Source organism: Lipophrys pholis (genome assembly GCF_963383615.2).
Source record: "Lipophrys pholis genome assembly, chromosome: 8".
Classification (NCBI taxonomy): Eukaryota; Metazoa; Chordata; class Actinopteri; order Blenniiformes; family Blenniidae; genus Lipophrys; species Lipophrys pholis.
Window position 1 is genome coordinate 27,909,836 of NC_137630.1, and position 18,298 is coordinate 27,928,133.

The window sequence follows — 18,298 nt, forward strand, 5'->3', positions numbered from 1 at the left end:
CCTCTTTTTCTTTTGCCATCCTCACCCCCTAAGAGCACAACAAAAAAAAAGGAAAAAAGAAAGTGCAACTCTCTGCCATCCAGCTGTAGACAAAGTGAGAAAAAGTGAAAGACAAACACACTCCGTCTCTCACTTTCTCATGGGCTGAATTCTCACCCGTCTGAAACATGCAGGATCGTATACATGTACATTTAATTGCTGCAGTCTCTGTTGGATTCGTCTTACCACTTTAGGTAATTTTAGCACACCAAGAAAAAGAGCAACATTTAATTGAAAATCAACATTTTAATATAATTTAATGACTCCCTATTACTGCTTCCTAACATTCGCTGTATTAGGATGTAAACATTGTAAACACCACAGGGAGATGAGGAACAGTCTGTTAAAGTTTTCTGAGGAGGTCACTAAAAGTTTTTTTTGTGTGAGTGTGTGTGTGTTTTCCATCTTAGCTCTGCAGGGGTATGTCAGGATGGGTGTTTATCATTTGCAGACTGAACGAGGGCTAGGATGTCACACAAGGGGCACTCAGGCTGACTAAAACCTCCCACTATTTATAAGAAAACGTCCTCTGATGCTACTGCGGGAGGCCAATATTTGGCTCTGGGGCAATGAGAAAAAAAACCTATATAAATTGGGAGGGGGTAGTAAATAACGTCGAGACAAGCGTTATGCCTACTTTGCAAGACGCAGCCCTAACCAGACCAGGCTTCAAGCGTACACTTGGCTGCAGTAATTTACGAGGCAGCTCGTTAACGTCGGGTGATTTGCACTGCTCGTTTGCTCCTGCTCATCTCTACCAAATGATATCATCTTCTACCTCTAATCTTCTAACTCTAATCCCCATTCTCAGAGCACCTCCGCCCCTCCCGCCTCTTGTTTCCTTCCTTCCTTCCCTCCCGCCGCTCCATCTCTCACTCACTCCACATCTTTTTGCCTCCTCCTCCTCTCAATCTCTGTGTCTTCTCTGGTTTACGTGGGTGTGTTTTGAGATGGGGGAGCAGACACAGATAGGAGCAGAGCCATTCCACTGAAGGGTGTATGAGTGTGTGCGCGAGTGCGTTCAATATGACATGTACTCAGATCAAAAAAGACTAAAAGAAGTCTGGTTTGACTCTGAAGGCTTTATGTGCCCTTGTAGTTACTTTTCCACTGCCCCCTACTGAGAGAGAATGAGTGCAGGCCAAAAAAGATTTTTTTTTTTCTTTCTCAAAACTTGCAGAAGGGAGATAGCTCAGCAATCCCGAGGAGACACAGTGGCAGAGAAAAATAGAGACAGTCAGAACAGTGGGATGGGGGGGTGGGGGTCAGGCGAGAACAGAAGGCGACACAGAAAATAAAAGAAAAATAGGAGTATTTAGGAGAAGACACAGATGACAGTATTCATAACAGCGATTGTTATTGACAATTAGGGAAAGGAATGGCTTTGTTTTTATTCATAATAAAATACTGTGGAGGCTCCAAGGACTTCACTATTCACTTCAGCTCGTAAACTGATTCGACCATATTGGCCAAATACTTATTCTTTATCTTTTTCACAAACAGGCCTTTGTCTCTTCATCCCTAACCCGCAGAGAAATCAACCTGTCTCAGACCAGATGCCGCTAACACCCTCAGATAGACAGATTTTCACAATGAAAATTGCCAATTATAGAAATTGCAATTAGAGTCGTTGGTTTGTATGTTGATGAGTCGTAGCTGGTTAAAAGGGGAATTGAGATCGATATCTCACTGAATGGGGAGTGAACTCTGGCCCTATATCACCAGCACTTTTATACCAATCCAGTTTGCTTTGCCTTCAATATACAGTTTCTCTGCCTCCCCCCTCTTTACCTCCATCCTTTTTTTTTTCTCTGCTTCATCTTTCCCTCTATGACACATCCAAGTGATCGTGTCGGGATGTCAGCCCTCATCCACGGCTAATTGGGGCTCAGAGGAGTAATCAGGGCAGGACAAATCAGACAGTTCTGGTCATTAGCTGTGACCAGTGTTCTCTGGGAAGCTGGGAGATGTGTGCGCACTTCTGCCATCACACCCGCGCCTGCAGTGTGACATGGGCAGAGCCATGGCTTGACAAGAGTCAAGATTGGCACAGCACAGAAAGATTCATGGTGGATCCATTGATCTCCTCTGCTCTCTAAGACACACACACACAGACACACACACACAGACAGGAGGCAAACACAAATAGGGCTGTGTGGTGACTCAATGCCCAGGGACCTCTCATTATCAATATGAGAAAGACAGCGAAGAGGTTGCTTGGGAGAAGCTAATCAAGTCCAACACAGAGGGTAATATCAAATCAGAATCAGAGTGGTTTGCTGCAGTACTGTCCAATAAGCTCTCAGTGTTGCGGTTATTACTATCTCAGACGCAGACAGATTAGTGAGCCGGTCCTCTGCTCATTCGAGCTTGCCAGTGGGCAGACGGTGAAACTGAATAACATGTAAAAATATCGGTGTCAATAACAATTTTAAGGCGACAAAATGTAAACACGTCGATGGCTGCTCCTTCTGAGAACCGCCGCACAACTCTTGAGCAAGATGAATGTCAATTCGCCTTACTGGCAGAGACTTAACCTTTCAGGATAACTGAATTATTTAAGCACCACATACCTGTTGTGGGCCTCTGTTTCTCCGTCTGGGCTCTGGCTGGTTGGAAAGGCTGCATGAGTCTATGGCCATGCACGCCGCTTTGGCTGCAGAGTGAAAATGGCAAGACAAATGCGGCGAGGGATTTGTGATAATTGGCCGTGCTGGTGGGCTAGGCGACGGGCCTGGAGAAAAGGTCGCAGGCACTGAGGAACAGATCAGTCTGCCAGGAAGGGAGGAGGCTCTGTGTGCCTCTGGGGTTTAGCTCAACTTCTCCCTCTTTCACGAGCGGGGGAGCGAGGGCTCCAGCAGGGGCCATTAATTAGGCACCAGAGTAACCTTCAATTTGTTTAGAGGTCAGAAGCCCCAGTGTCACTGTTTTGGGCAGAAACCAACTTAAAACGAACTCCATATTTTCTCTCTGAGTGGAAACAGAGGGTGGCAGATGTTCTCAGAGGAAGGGAAGGGAAGTTGATAGAGGGGCGATTTATCTGAATGCTTATGAGTACAGAGGTTGGATAGGGTTAATGTCAGATATGCTGCGTCTGTGTGATTGCGCAAGGAGAAGGAGGAGGAGGAGAAGTGAAGGAGATGAGGGGAGCCACAGGGACATGGCTCACACCCCGACATGCTCGTGAAGCAGCTGTTCTCCTCGTGGCAGAAAGAGTGGGGGCCTGCCAGGAGCAGCATGCTGCCGAGAGCTCCGTGGTCTCCCACCATAGTGCAGTAACACACACACACACACACACACACACACACACACACACACACACACACACACACACACACACACACACACACACACACACACACACACACACACACACACACAAAAGACAAGCATGTGCAGACGCTGACAGATACATGCACACGCTCCCATTGCATATACTGCCACCTGTTCTCCTGCCAGTCCAGCAGTGAGGTTTTGAATTGAACAGTAATGTCAGGTGGTGGAGTCATATTCATATGCTATAAATCTGAGCTCGTACTCAGTAGAGGTGCATTTCCATTTGATACAAACAACAGCCTGCATAGCTAAAGGCAATTATATTTCTACTGCCTCCATTTGCCCCGAGGTTGAGACAGCCAGTCAAAACCTCACCAGGTTTTTGTGTCTCTCTACCCTCTCAGTGAAATCAACAGAACGGTGCCTGGGCTCATCCATGATTTATCTCAGTGAAATATTCATTATGTAGGGTTGCATAGTCTGGACGCATTTGATGTGAATCTGGACTTGACAGCTCTGCTCCGTCATCACACATCACCTGAGCCACTCTGAATCCAGCACCTGTCTCCCAGTGCTCAACACAGAGGCAACTAAACTGATACGAATGAATAGAGGACTCTAGTAGATATAAAGAATCCATCTGTCTGACTTTAGCCTGCAGGCATGTTCGCTCTGGAGCTACTGTATCCTGCTTGCGCACCGGCCGATGGATCAGCACAGCAAAGGAGCTGCTCAACATTTCCTATTCAATTAACCCAGGTGAGAGAGGCCTCTGCCCTGACCAGCACTGAGGTATGAGGCATTATGGCTACATGTGTTGAACCCTGCTCATGATCTGCTGACAGGACTGGTCAGATGTACTGACCTGCAGAGATTGCCGTTAAAACCCATGCACAGTTCAAAAGCACTAAGCGGTTTTTGATACATTAAGAGTCATGAAAAAGAACAAAGAAAGGAAGAAAAAAAAAGATTTGGGTGGGATGGAAGGGTGTGAAAAGTTTTCAAAAAGGGCTCTGATGTCGTGAATAGTTAGAATGGTTTGAACAAAGTAGGCTTCAGCACCACGGACAGCACCACTGAGCCTGTGCAGCTACGGGTTCCCTTTAATCACAAAGCTATCACTCTGCCTGTCCAATTAAGGAACCTTTGAATTATTCCATAAATTAAAATAGCTGAAATACTGTCTAATAGTGCTGGAATGATCACAGGCACAACAGCGACAACTCATTTTCCTACATAACACTAATTCAAGTGGTTCCAAAGTCATTATACTCTGAAGGACTAATGTAACAAGAAAAAATGTAACTGCAGTGAATGATGATATTAATAATGTATTCATGTGAGACAGAGACTAGAGCACAGTGGCCTAAGCAGAGGAAGGTAAGAGAGAGAAAGTGATAGCTGTGAAGAAACAAGGTCGTCAGCATTCCCTCCTGCCTTACTAGTCATTTCATTATCTCATCCCTCTCTCCTCCTCTTTAAAGTAGGAGAAGTGGGAGAGGCTATTGACCCCTCTCTGTGTTCGTGGCAGGCAGCAGGACAAATGAAGTTTCCCCTCAGACCCCCCTCAGTATTAATATCATAATTATCCCCACCTCTGTGCCCCCGCCGGCCAGCACAAACTCCACTGTCTGATTTGATGGAGAGGCACAAGCAGGGAATTACATTCGATTAGCACTAAACAAGAGAAGGGGACACGGAGCATTGGAATCAATCAGTGCCACCAGGATAGGCGAGATCCTTTGTGTCAATGAGTGTGTGTGTGTGTGTGTGTGTGTGTGTGTGTGTGTGTGTGTGTGTGTGTGTGTGTGTGTGTGTGTGTGTGTGTGTGTGTGTGTGTGTGTGTGTGTGTGTGTGTGTGTGTGTGTGCCATTGGCAGCTTGTACCTGAAAAGAGAGTACATAAGTAATATACTCCTGCAGATTTAAGTATCTGTGTATGCGCACTCCAGCTGTAACTGACAGATTTTAAAGAGTGGATAATGCGAAGATGTTCATGACGAGTGGGCTTAGTGTGGTCTTTGCTGGCAGTGTTGAGAATGTACCATGGTATCATGCGGAGACCCCCTTTTTTTTTCTTCTTCCACCAAATCTACTGAAATGGAAACTTTTTTTTTGAGTGAAAACCCACACAGTCCGCTCTGGGCAGCTCTGTGTCTCAGCAGCAATTTGGATTCATTGTTTGCAACCCCAGATAACTGCGGTGGTACTTTTCTTCAGTCTCAGCCATTTGCGGGGATGGGCCAGACATTCTGAAGTGGTCTAATGCCATAGAGAGGTGGAGGTAGTGTGGCGGGGAAGAGCAAATTGAGAGTGAGAGGTGAAAAGAACAAAAGAAAATGAATGGAGTGAGAGGAGACCCCCCTTGCAGGTCTTTATTCCTGTCCCCTGTCTCATTACCCAGGCTTTGACTCAATAAAGAGTGGATAAAGAGTGGATAAAGAGGCACAAACCCACCGGCTAAGCCCCCCCTCCCCAAAACACCTTTCACCAACCTCACTCGGTCTGTCTTTCTCACTTCTTGCTTTTTGTTCTGTCGCACACGCACACACACACACACACACACACACACACACACACACACACACACACACACACACACACACACACACACACACACACACACACACACACACACACACACACACACACACACACACACACACACACACACACACACACACACACACACACACACACACACACACACACACTGTCCCCTTTCTCCTTATTCTACTATGTTCTTTTTTTCCCCCTCAAATCTTTAAATCCATCTTTTTCACAGCTCTGCCTTCAGTGTGTGTGTGTGTGTGTTTTTTAGGCTAACTTTTAAAAGTTGTGTCCATCTCACTCTCTCATTCACAGTCTGTCTCTACCCTCTCTGTCCTCTGTGTTCCCTCCCTGTCGGTGCTGTGTAATAGGAGTTATTTTCATCCCTGTCTCTCCGTGACTGTGGCTGCTGGATGGCTGAATATTTACATTTTTCACTCACTGGTGACCTTTCCCTGTTGCCGCTCTGGGAGCTCCAGTCTCCTTGCTGCTCTGCTGTTGACAGACTACTGCCTGCAAATCTCATATGGACACAGCAAATGGTACACAGGGAGTCAGGGACGGTGGGTTCAGAGACTCCACCAAGGTGGAAGGAGAGAGACGGGGAATAAGAAAGCGACCGCAACCAGGCCGACTGTCAGATGTCGGACTGAAAGTGGCTTGAAGAGACAGAGGTGCTCGAGGCCTATATGCATCTGCAAAGATATGGAGTGAGGAGTAATCCTTTACCTCTGCTGTCACCGTGACCGTGGTCTGCAACAAGCGGTCTGGAAAGAGATGTAAATCTGGGATTCCAGGAAAGATCTGTGCCCGGGTAAATACACATTTGGAACTAAATGTCTTTGTTTCACACCAGAAAGTTATTAATTAATTCATTTTTGAAGTGGATGTGTTAGCAGCACACGTGAATCTTGGAGCCTTCAGAGACACGTAAGAAGATCTGCAGAACAGTGTGAAAGATGAGGGCCAAGGATTCACTAACTACTTGTTCTTCTCCGATGTAGTACAGTATAAGGGGAAGAAATAAATAAAGTTGAGTACGTGAACTCCTTAAAGTTTCCTAAGTATTAATGCGTGGATCTCACAACTGGTAAAGAGAAAGAGAGCGAAGCGAGCCTGAAAAATGAAGGTTGTAGTTTGAAAAGTGAGTGACCCAGCGTGACCCCGGCTTTTTGTTACTTGCTCTCGGTGCAGCGTGTACACCATTTTCTCTGTCTGCATGTGTCCTTGTGTAGTGTATGACTCAAGCGTAACTTTGGCCTCCCTCTCCCCGGAAGATTGGCTGTGCTTTATCCTCCAGTTATGCTCCTTTTGACCTAATTCTGCCTGAGAAGAAGAGTGGAAGTCGGATGGGTTCACAATTTAAAGTTTATCTTAAAAAAAAAACACCACATTACAAATATGTGAGCAGAAGTTATTCTAATCACTGGGGACGTTCTTTTTCTCCACACAAGCCTTAATGAGGATCCTAGTATTGCAGATCTATGTCACTGATGGGAGACAAAATCCACAAGGCCTCATTCTGTGCTAATGCATTTTGAAGTTCAGCTGAAGCTAATATGATTCAGCAGTCTGAATTAGGTGAATCAAGTGAGTGTCTTCCAAAGTTACAGTTTTCAGACTGAATTCCCTTTTTGTGTCTCAGCCTTTACAGCGCAGCTCAAGAAGGAATCTGTGAATTCACACTCAAGGACCAGCTGTAACTTTGGATGATATCCTTTTGATTAGATTAGCTTTATCTTAACTTTTAATGCATTTTATGCATGAATGAGGACTGTGGAATTTGTCCATATTCACTTCCAATAACAGCCTCTTTGGATACGATTTCATTCAGTAAGGTCAGGACTGGAATAATAATTTCAGTAAGAAGTGACAATTTCAATTTCCATTTGGAAATATGAGTATTGCATAAAGATACAAAACAACATGCACCTCTGCTTAGAAGAAGCAGCTAACACTGCCAAACAATGGCTCGGGAAAATTGACACCCAATTACTTTGACTTTTTAATAACACACTCTACCTTTTTATCATTTGGAAAATATATTTAAGTGAAAACAACCTAAGTGGCTTTGCTGACTGAATGCAGAACAGACAGGCAGAGGCATGCTTTTTGTCTACTAGAGTTGTTATTACTGCCTGTCACACACTGTGCCAACACAGAGCAAGAGAGAAATAAACAGTTGTTGTCTGAAAGCTTTTGCTTGCTGTGGGAACAGTCTAATTATTTTGATGAGTATTTAGGCATTGTTAGGGCCAGTTCTTCCTCTTTTGTCTTTTCCCTACCGGTCTGTGCTCCTGTTGTACTAACAATCACTGTATGCAGGGCCTGTTGGACGACAAATGGATTTGTCTTCGGGGTCTATTCAGTGCGGCGGGGATAGTGAAGCTCGACAATTGTTGTCAGAAGGCACAACTCGGAGAAATTAAAACAGAGGAACAATAGCTGAAGTGTATTTATCACAAATAGGCTTCATCTTAATATATTTCAAACTAAAGCAGGCTTTATTCTCCGCAGGAAACTAAAGATAGAAATAGATGGAGGGATGGATTTATGGATGGATGGATGATAGATACTGTAGACAGACAGACAGATACGATATGCGTAGATATATACAGTAGATGGATGGAAAAAAGCATAGGGTCCACAAAGCCTTATTCGCTGTGCATGTGCTTTATGCTCTCTTAAAAGTGTGTGTGTGTGTGTGTGTGTGTGTGTGTGTGTGTGTGTGTGTGTGTGTGTGTGTGTGTGTGTGTGTGTGTGTGTGTGTGTGTGTGTGTGTGTGTGTGTGTGTGTATGTGTGGCTGTATCAGGCACCTTCCAACAATAATGGCTGCCATGCTAAACGAGAATGATGAGATGTATTGGGTAGGTGATCAAAGGAGTACTATTTACAACCACTCTCAGCCTGCAGACTTGACGACCCACAATAAGCACACTATACTGTACAGGGAATCTCTTCCATCATGCTTTTACTGCCCATCACTGCAGCTGTTAGACAGGAGAGATGGCAAAGCTTTTAGCAGTCTGAGATACCGTCCTCGTGCTGGACGGCGTGTATGGGCAATGCCATCAGAAAAGTGAATGACTGGGAAAGATAAGGGGAAATGGAGGCTGGGAGAGAGAAAGAGAGGGGAGGGCGAGGGAGGTGGAGGAGGGATGGGTTGATGTCTGCCTGCCGGCTGTCAAAGGAAAATGCTTCGGTTAAATGGAAACTGATATCATGCAACTCATTCAAGTTTGTGGGGATAGAGGGAGGAAAGTCTTTGAGTAAACTAAAGCGTGGTGAACTGGAGAAAAAGGAAGAAGAATAACTCTTACCTGGAGCAACCAGTAGCACCGACGATGGAAGGTGGGGATGATGGAGGAGTGGACGTAGCAGCCATACAAACACTACGAGGGGAACAGGAGAGAAGAGAAAGAGGCATGAGAACAAGGGCATTACACCACGATCAAATACAGTATGACCTCTCAGTTGACCTTGGCAGCTGTGACCTATGACCCCTTAACCTCTTTCCCCCTGTATGATAACTCCCACGTGGGTCTGCTGGCAGATGGTCAAGCTATTGTTCTCAAGCACAAAGACAGCAACCTGAAGGGAGTAAATGGATGGGGTTAACCAGTCGACACTTTCACACTGTCCCAGCATCACCACTCCTTTCTTTCTGGCCTTCCCGCTCTTCCACTTATAACCTGTCCTGCTCGGCGAGAACCCTTGACAGAATGATTCAGGTGCTCCTTACTCCAACACCCCCCTCAAGATCACCCCACAGGACAACCCGGCACATAAGTAAAGCGCAGTGTTATTAATATCCTTATCGTAAACAGATAATGCTGTGCCTGGGGGCTCGTTACAGTGGAAAGAGCTAGGCAGGGCTGATAACACCTCCTGGTATCTGGCAGAGGGGGCCAGGAGACATTTTTCACCAGCCGGCAGCAGAGGCAAAAGCAGCGAAACACCATGCACTGGAGAACAGGAGCAAGGCAGCACTTATCCCGCTTCCATCCTCTCCACTCCTCGTTGTTTCTCGGGGAGACTCACGGCCTTGCCTCCCAACTGACCCAGAGGGTTGGCTTGGCTTTTGCTTGTTTACAGCAAAAAACATGAAGCATCTTTTGCACTCTTTCTTTAGCCCACACTCACCAGTCAGGACAGACGCTGTGATTTTGTGCGATACAATATTTGTAAAAGGTGAGGGTAAAGAGGGGATTGCTCTGAAGATGGGAAGCTTGGCTCCTACAGGCTTAAAGCAAACAAGCAGGTGGAGAGGGCTGAGCATCAAGCCAATCCTCCTTGTTTATAAATGTTTGATTGGAAAGACAAAGAACTAACAGCTGGGGTGACACAAATGCTGTTACACGCGATGTATGTGCATATATGCACACGTGTAGCCACATTTACTCACAGACGCAGACAGACGAATAAACGCACATCTTCATTATTCAGCGGTTGTATGTAGTCCATAAGTCAAGGTGTGTTTCCTGGGGGCTGCTGTGAATGAGTGAGCGGTGAGCGGTGAAGAGGACAAGGCAGGGAGAAGGAAGAGGGAGGGTGACGTGAGGCTACATTGCTCGGAGGACCATGTGATAAATAGGCACCTTGAAGTGTGTTATGTGCTCGTCTTGTTTAACTAAAACCTAGTTAAAAAGAGCAGGGCCTGCAGAAGAGATTGGTCTCTATAAACACTCATTTGCCAACATCAAGCTGTCTGATTAATTATACCACAGCACTGAGAGCTCCACAGACTGGGCACTCGGATGAAAAGACACATTACATAGCTAAATAAAAACAAACACATCACAGGGATGTGCAAGCAAATGCGTGTGGCCGTGCGTTTCCAACACACAAGTTCTCATGACCGGTTCATAAGCCAGGTACTGACTGTTTCTCCAGGTGTTCCATTGTTTCATTCACATCTTTTCAACACCACGAGCTGTGTGGTGTGAGAGTTTGGAAGAGTGAATGCACGCAGGCTGCCTCCTGTTCTTATTTTTTTTTTTTTTTTTTTGCTGTACTCTCATCCATTACAGCTGTCTGAAATAGGATGTATGCCTCCTCCCACTCCCATAGCTATGCCATCCATTACTCCACGCCGGCGACGGACAGACACTTCCTCCCACACCCACAGTGGATTGAACATCACATTACTACAGTCAACTACAACAAGTACCAACTCACACAATGCCACTGTGCAGTTTTGTGAGTATTTATGTCATGAACTGCCCTTTGTGCTCTTTCAAGGGATTAGTGATGCAATATGCTGCACTGGTCTATAAGACATTTAAACTGTTTATGCATCTCACAACAGCCATGTGTTGCAATAGTACCGTGAATTGTGCTTACAAACGGAAATGCCAGCCGTCTGTCTATTCGATACTTGACTTTAAGTTTCAACGTAGACGCTGATACAAGTCTAACTCTGCACTTATTTTCCCAGCACGCAGAAAATGACAGACTTTTAAATGATGCTTATGTCCTGTAAAAAAAACTTGCTGTCTTGTTAATTATGATTACAGAGTGTTTATTAAAATATCACGGTTAATACTGCTCTAGCCTAAAGGGCTTGGCCCGCTGAGAGCGAGCTGTGGTATGGCTGTGTGCAGTTGGATGGTATGATGGCGGCATGGCATGCTCCTCAGGATTGACAGGTGGGCCGGTGCAACAGGCCTCTGTGACTTGGGCGACTGGGGAGTGAATAAATTAGCCCCCAGGCTGCTTTCCCTTCCCTCTGTTTACTCCATTTCTCAACCACACAAAGCAGCGTGCCAGACAAACAAGCAGCTTAAAGCATAACACAACTGTTGCACCTGTCAGTGCCGATATAGTCGAGGCATCAAACACATTTGCACGCACATGCGTAAGCCGATGAACCTTCACACTCCAACCAATCCACTCTCACCTTCTCTCACACGCAGATCCACAAAAATTAGGAGATTGAGTTCTTAGGCACAAAACTCTACATCCACCCATAAACACATAAATATTCACACTCATGCATGCAGCTTTATGCATACTTACACAGACAATCACAATAGAATGAGATAGAAAGGCGGACCAGAATACTTTTGAGAGCACAAGCACGCCCATATACACAAAGCTCATCATACTTGAGCGCTTATCAGTAATTCAAGACGCATATCAGTTACTGGTGTTTCTGCTGCTTTCTGCATGCTGAGCGTCTGGGTGACAAAGTGACGGCAGCAGAACCATTATTTGCTGTCTTTGGGCTGTGACAGATGACAGCACATCACAGGACAAGCAATTAAACCGTAATTATACACACATGCACACATATCCTCTCATGAAAAAAAAAGTGCAGCTTCACAGTGTGTAATTCTGAAGAGCTTTCGCACACTGATACAAAGACATCGACACATAGACACCGACGTACGCGTGCGTGCGCAAACACGCACACAGTCATTGGTGTGAATGTACGATTAGTGTGCCGGTTGTGTCTCTGTGTGCAAACGAGACACAACAGATGAATGATAGAGAACAGTTTATGGAAGAATTCACAAGTAGAGTGTCCATAATGTATTCATGTGCTGTCACTGCGGACAGCAGGAAAAAAAGAGTTACAGCGACGTGCGTCCTCCAAAGTCAGACACTGATGCAGCAAATTCATTTGATGTTGTCACTCAAGCAAGCGGCCAAGGCAATGTAACACTGGCGCGGCCCAATGAGAGGGGATTATTGTCTGGACTGAGCACGGCCCCTCCCCCAACTCCCTCCTGGGGTGTCATATTGAGCAGAGTGGTATTGTGGTTCATACGGGGCAAGCAGGCCAGACAGTTTGTCTTAAATGAAGCCTTCACATTTAAACGCAGAGCCACCACGAGCTACCTGTCCTGCCTCTGGGGGCCACCACTACCCCTGGCCCGCTTGCTGCCCTGGTGACACCTCACTCACATCCATTCATCATGGCTGACAGGTGTCAGGCATAGCTAGAGATAGGCCAGTAAAATGCAAAGTCTCTGCGAAGGCGAAACTGGCTGGCAGACACACAGTTATAGAGAGAGTGAGAGAGAGGGGAAACTCTCTCATTAGACCATAATGATGTGTGAAGACAGTCCTAATCAGAGCGTGGCACCTTATTTATGTTGGCAATTTGCTGTTTTCCTGCCGTGATGCAAACGTCCTACTGTCAGAGGCTGCCACACATTTGTCTTTCTGTTGGATTGTCAGTCCTGCTGGGAGGAGCACACATGCATACACACCGACTCACTCACAAGCAACTGAAGAACGTCTTAAATATCTGAACGGATCTATAGGAACAAATGTCAAACTGGTCACCTCTAGGAAGGAAAGTGAAAGGTTTTATTTATAGGACACTCATAGAGGCTGAATGAAAAGTGTATTATTAAAGAAACAAGGATAGAAATTGACTTTACTTATGTGGAGCATTTTACACGGTAACAGTAAGTCCGAGTCTTTCCCAAGGACATATGGACAAAAGAAATGGCGGATCGAACCGTCAACCTTGAGATTAGAAGACAACTGACAAATGAAATCCATTATAAGACATTTTCTTTTCAATGAAATCTGTGGAGGAGTGCCAACTGTGAAAAATCACACTTTTGTTTCTTTCTCTCATTTATATCTTAAAAATGCTTTCAAATAGGGAATATTTCTAAATGGATGACTGTAATAGGTTCTAATATCTTGTTGTCACATCATTTACACTCCCAAGTCCTGCTATCTTATAATTCCTCTACACTATAAATCATGTCATTAACATTATGCCAGTGTCATTAGCATATTATTATTATCATTCATTAGCCGTATCTATGTTTTTATATTTGTACTGTCAAAAGAAATTAGTGGAAACAGCACTCAAGGTGAAAACAGCCAACCATTGAGTTAAGGAGGCTTACATTCATAGTTCGCCTTAATTTAGAGAACGTTGCATTCCATCGATTTAGATATTTTTTTTATCTTCAATTTTTACCTGGCTTCGGTGTATTCTACTGCAGCATGAGCAAAACATGGTTAACAGTACAGTGTTGTCCAACATCACTGGATTTGTATGTAGAATGATCTTTATTCGCTATTGCCCCCATTTAGGTTCCGTCTATTATGTCCAGCTCTTGTCTTTTCAAGTCTAAGTTTCCCATTGACTCATGTATGAATCGAGTTCTCTCTTGTTTCCTTAGCCAGCATTTGGTCACAGACATCACCACTCTGGATGTGAATAATCTCCAGTCAGATCTCATATAACTTTAACAGCTCACGCCGCATTAAATGGCTTGCTTTGCACGACTATACAGTTGTTGACATGAATATCCACCTGGTAAAGTCACTTCTGGCTTGCTGCTTCATTAGAAGGAATGTATCATTTTGTGTGTGTACTTCTGTTTGTGTGTATGTTTGCATATGTCTGTTCGCATGGATGCCTGGGGCAGGTGATTCAGCCTGGGGCAACGCAGCATAAATAGAGCGTGCCCAGCAGCCAATCAGGCGGCGCTATCAAGCTCCATCCGCGGAGGGAGCGCAAAATCCATACTCAATAGAGATTCATGGACCATGCAAAATTCAAACTACCCCGGCCATTGACAGCATCCATGATGACTATTGATCAGCCAACGATTTCTGGCTCTATACAGATGTGATTAGATGACTTAGGGCTGAAAAGTGCCACTTCCAGTTTGGAGGATGAGCTCATTTTCGACTGATACCGTAATGTTCTCCATTTCACCTGCTGTCTTTACAGTCAGCCACTCCACTCTGCTCTCTACCAATCGTTCGGTGCAAATCAAATTATCTATAGTGTCTGGTAGGGTGGCACAATGCCCAGACTGCCCATAATATACAGTATATTGCTCGTATTTTGTATTCAGAGAGGAATGCAAAAGTGTGGCAAGGCACTGGCACAATGACTGTGGCTTTTATCCCGACGACTGCTTTGATTATTAAGATTCTGCTTCTTCAGATGCCTTTAAATACGCCACAACTTGTAAAGTTGTAACAGTATAATTCTTCAGTGCATCTGAAGACTTAAGCTACGGTTGATGAGACATTATACATAATAAATCAAAAGAGGCTTAGATTTATCTCCCCAGTCCTCTCCGTGGGACCAGCTGCAGCTACTAAATCAGTCAAAACTGAGCGGGCTACAAAATGAATTGGCAGGCTGCACCCAAGCTGAAGGGAAAAATGGAAAACAAACCTAAATTCCTCAACAAAGCAAAACAAATGACGCTCTGGTAAAAAAAAAAAAAAAAAAAAAAAAAATGCATGTGTTATGGAAATGACGGCCTCTAAAAATAGCTCACTCATTGTAAAATAAACAGAAACAGTTGATAAACAGGCCCTGAAGAGGAGAATTAATTAGCCACGCCGGACGTGTAAACACAGCTATACATCAAGTTCAAGAGAAAAACAATAACAGGACTGAGGCTGTTAGAGAGAAAGTCCTGACCACTTGCAACACTGAAAAAAAAACAGACTGCGTCCTGCTTCATTCCCGAGGCTCGGGAAAACAAGAAAATTCAAGACGAAAGAGAGGAAACGACACTTTTAGGGAGGGAAACTGCGGTGGCGATGTCGAGTATTGGAGTTTTATATTGAGCAGAGGGAGAAATGCGAGTAGAATTGAGACCGAAAAATAGACAAGGGGATATAGGGTTTACAGCCACGCTCCTGCACATGCCAGAGGAAGCTCATGCACATGCCCATGCACGTCTGTCTCCCCGACTGAAGACACAGTGTCTGTTGATGCTAATGCTAGCCAGCTGGGCTCACGGCCAAAGGCATTAAGTGGAATCGAATTCCACCAAACTAGCTTTAATCAGCAGGTTTTTAAGGTTAGAATTACTTTCCCTCTCCTCCAGCCTGCTGGCCAAGGTTAAAGCAGACACAGGCAGGGGCTGGGCTGGGCTAATGGGATGGAGGGGTGGCATGGGGCCTACGGCGTGCCACCGTACTCCAACACACAAAGCCACAAATACACAAAATAGAAATTTCGTGTCTACCAATGAGTGCTTTATGTGTGGAAAAAACCATGGACAAGCAAAACAGGAATATGCAGCTCATGTCAATGACAAACAGGAATGCAAGCATAGAAAAGGTCAGTTAAAGCCAGACCGCAAGTTGAATTAGTTAGTTATCATTATCCAAAGAACATCATTATGATGATAGAGCTCAGGCACAAAAAAGTAAGAGGCTCGAGCCCCTCGCTGGCCTGCGACAACTCACAACCAGCTGGAGACACAAAAATTAAAGAAAATACCAAAATTATGGACAATTTCATTTGGAATCACACTGAATGGGCACTTTGCATATGTTGCATGAACGTTGGAAGAACGTGGCATTAACTCCAAGTAAAATATCAGTAATTTGCTTTGTGTTTACAAGAACATACACACAAATATTGTGCAACAGTTGAGTGATGGCTATACAAGACAATTAATGAATCGATATGAACACATCTGGGTCTTTTTGCAAATGTGAAGCAAAATGGAAAATGGAAAATAGGTTGAAGAAACTGCTGGAGGTGGATCCCAATCTGAATGAACGTTTGACTGACATGCTCACTAAACGAAGGCTCATTTCTCACAATTTCTCATTTGCAGATAAGTCCCATGTTTGTCCAAGTATAGTTTATAAAACTAACCCCTTTTTCAAAGGTCATACTTGGAAAAGGTTTTGCTGTCAAAATGTTGGTTTTTACTAGTCATTACTTTTGTAAACCGCCGCCGTTTTAACATTTCAATAGTATGTCAGAGACGCAACGTTGTAAAATGTCTCAGGTGTTTCCTCATTATTTTAGTCTTATATATACTCCGGTGTCTTCAGCCTATTCCTTGCACAGATTTCTGGTGAGGATCAGGATCTTGTACTAGCTGCTCCAACCATAACTTGTTATCCTCGCTGTCATCTAAGAAGTTTGAGAAGCAGCATTTTAAAGCGTTTGAATCAGCCTTAGCAACAACATCCAGCGCCTGTAGCCGACTTCTCCTCCCTCCTGGATTGATCACCAAGTCCCCGTTCACTGCAATAACCTGTTGTTTGACTGGAGGGATCACATCCAGCATCTTCCCCTTGTTTCCGAGGCCTCATGCTATTGACATGCAGGACTCGGCGTAACACTGGGAGCTGAATATTATACCACAAATATGAAACGACTCCAATTTCTCAGACCTATTTCCAGGAAAAGAAGGGTTTCTTATATTCAGACCAACACACACATCGGCGATGTGGATGAGACAATTTTGCCCAAAAAATAAAAAATAAAAAAATCCTGTGAGGATTTTGAACGTGAAAATTCAGTGGGGACATTTCTGAAGCTCTGTGACTCATGCCAGGAATTTGACAACCCCTTCAAATGGTCTGACATATTTTGTAAACTCCTTTGCAAATTCTATTCCATATTTGGTACTGCGTAGTAAGATTGGTCTTAAAAGTAACTGATCGGTTTTTTTCACTTGCTGAAACAACTATTGCACAGATGGATGAGAGTAATAAATTCAATATATACGGTTCACATATATTTAAGTGTATGTGGCTGCTTTGGCAAACACACCCTATATTATTGCATTTAAAATGATCACGCAGCAAACCTGTCAGCACACACACATATGAGAACATCTAATGGACACACCTTGACCAGTTTTGTTACTCTGGCTTCATCACTTGTGAATGCTGCAATGAATGAGGGCCTATTCACTTAAAGTGAGCTGAACAAGAATAGTGAAAAACCTTAACACAAAAAAAGAGGTGAGATGGCTTGAGGAGTGAATATGTGAGGCCGTTTTTTTTCATGCTCCACAAAGAGCCAGTCGAGGTCTTGCCTTGACCTCAGCCTAGTACAGCAGTCAACACATTGATGCCTGTCAACAAAAGAAAGCTCAATAAAACCTTGCAGTGCTTCTGTCAGCTTTTCGAAAGTCAAACTGCGTTTCTATAGTACCCACACGATGAGAGGAGGCCTGCACATGCACTGCTAACAAATGATCTCTTTCTACTTCTCCTGCACGGCCTTCTGATTTATTTATTTTTTCCTCCTTCTTCCCTTTTTTTCTCTCCTCAGCTGACTTTGCTCCACATGTAAGAAAGAAGCCTTACATTGGAGATGCAAAACAGATTGAATTAGCACAAGTCATGTCTTTGTTTTTGAAATGCTAATAGACTGTCTTGGAAATCTGCGATTGAACTCAGTGTGTCTTTGTAAAGCTCGAGTTAAGAGCCTGCGTGAGGTCAGCAAATGATACGAATGCGAGGGATGACAGGACACAAATGGATGTTAACTACATGTGTGAAAGGTAAAATGGCAAATGGGAACTGGTCATTATCTCAAGACACCACTTCCTTATCACCTGACCTTTGAGCTGACCTCTAGATTGCCTGTCTTGAAAAGACATGTAAAAAAAACTCCTGCAGCTAAAAGAGTAATGAGCATCTGTTTGCATTACAAGCCTGGCACTGTCAACCACTT

General features: G+C 44.4%; 1 protein-coding gene across 1 annotated transcript in view; it reads right to left on the reverse strand.

Moving 5' to 3' along the window:
- Positions 1 to 18,298, reverse strand: part of camta1a (calmodulin binding transcription activator 1a) — a gene marked incomplete at both ends in the record, with an annotated part of 307,848 nt that overhangs the window by 50,749 nt on the left and 238,801 nt on the right. Inside the window, 1 exon segment of the mRNA XM_080468566.1 lies at positions 9,186 to 9,257. Coding sequence (XP_080324692.1) covers positions 9,186 to 9,257 — 72 coding nt within the window.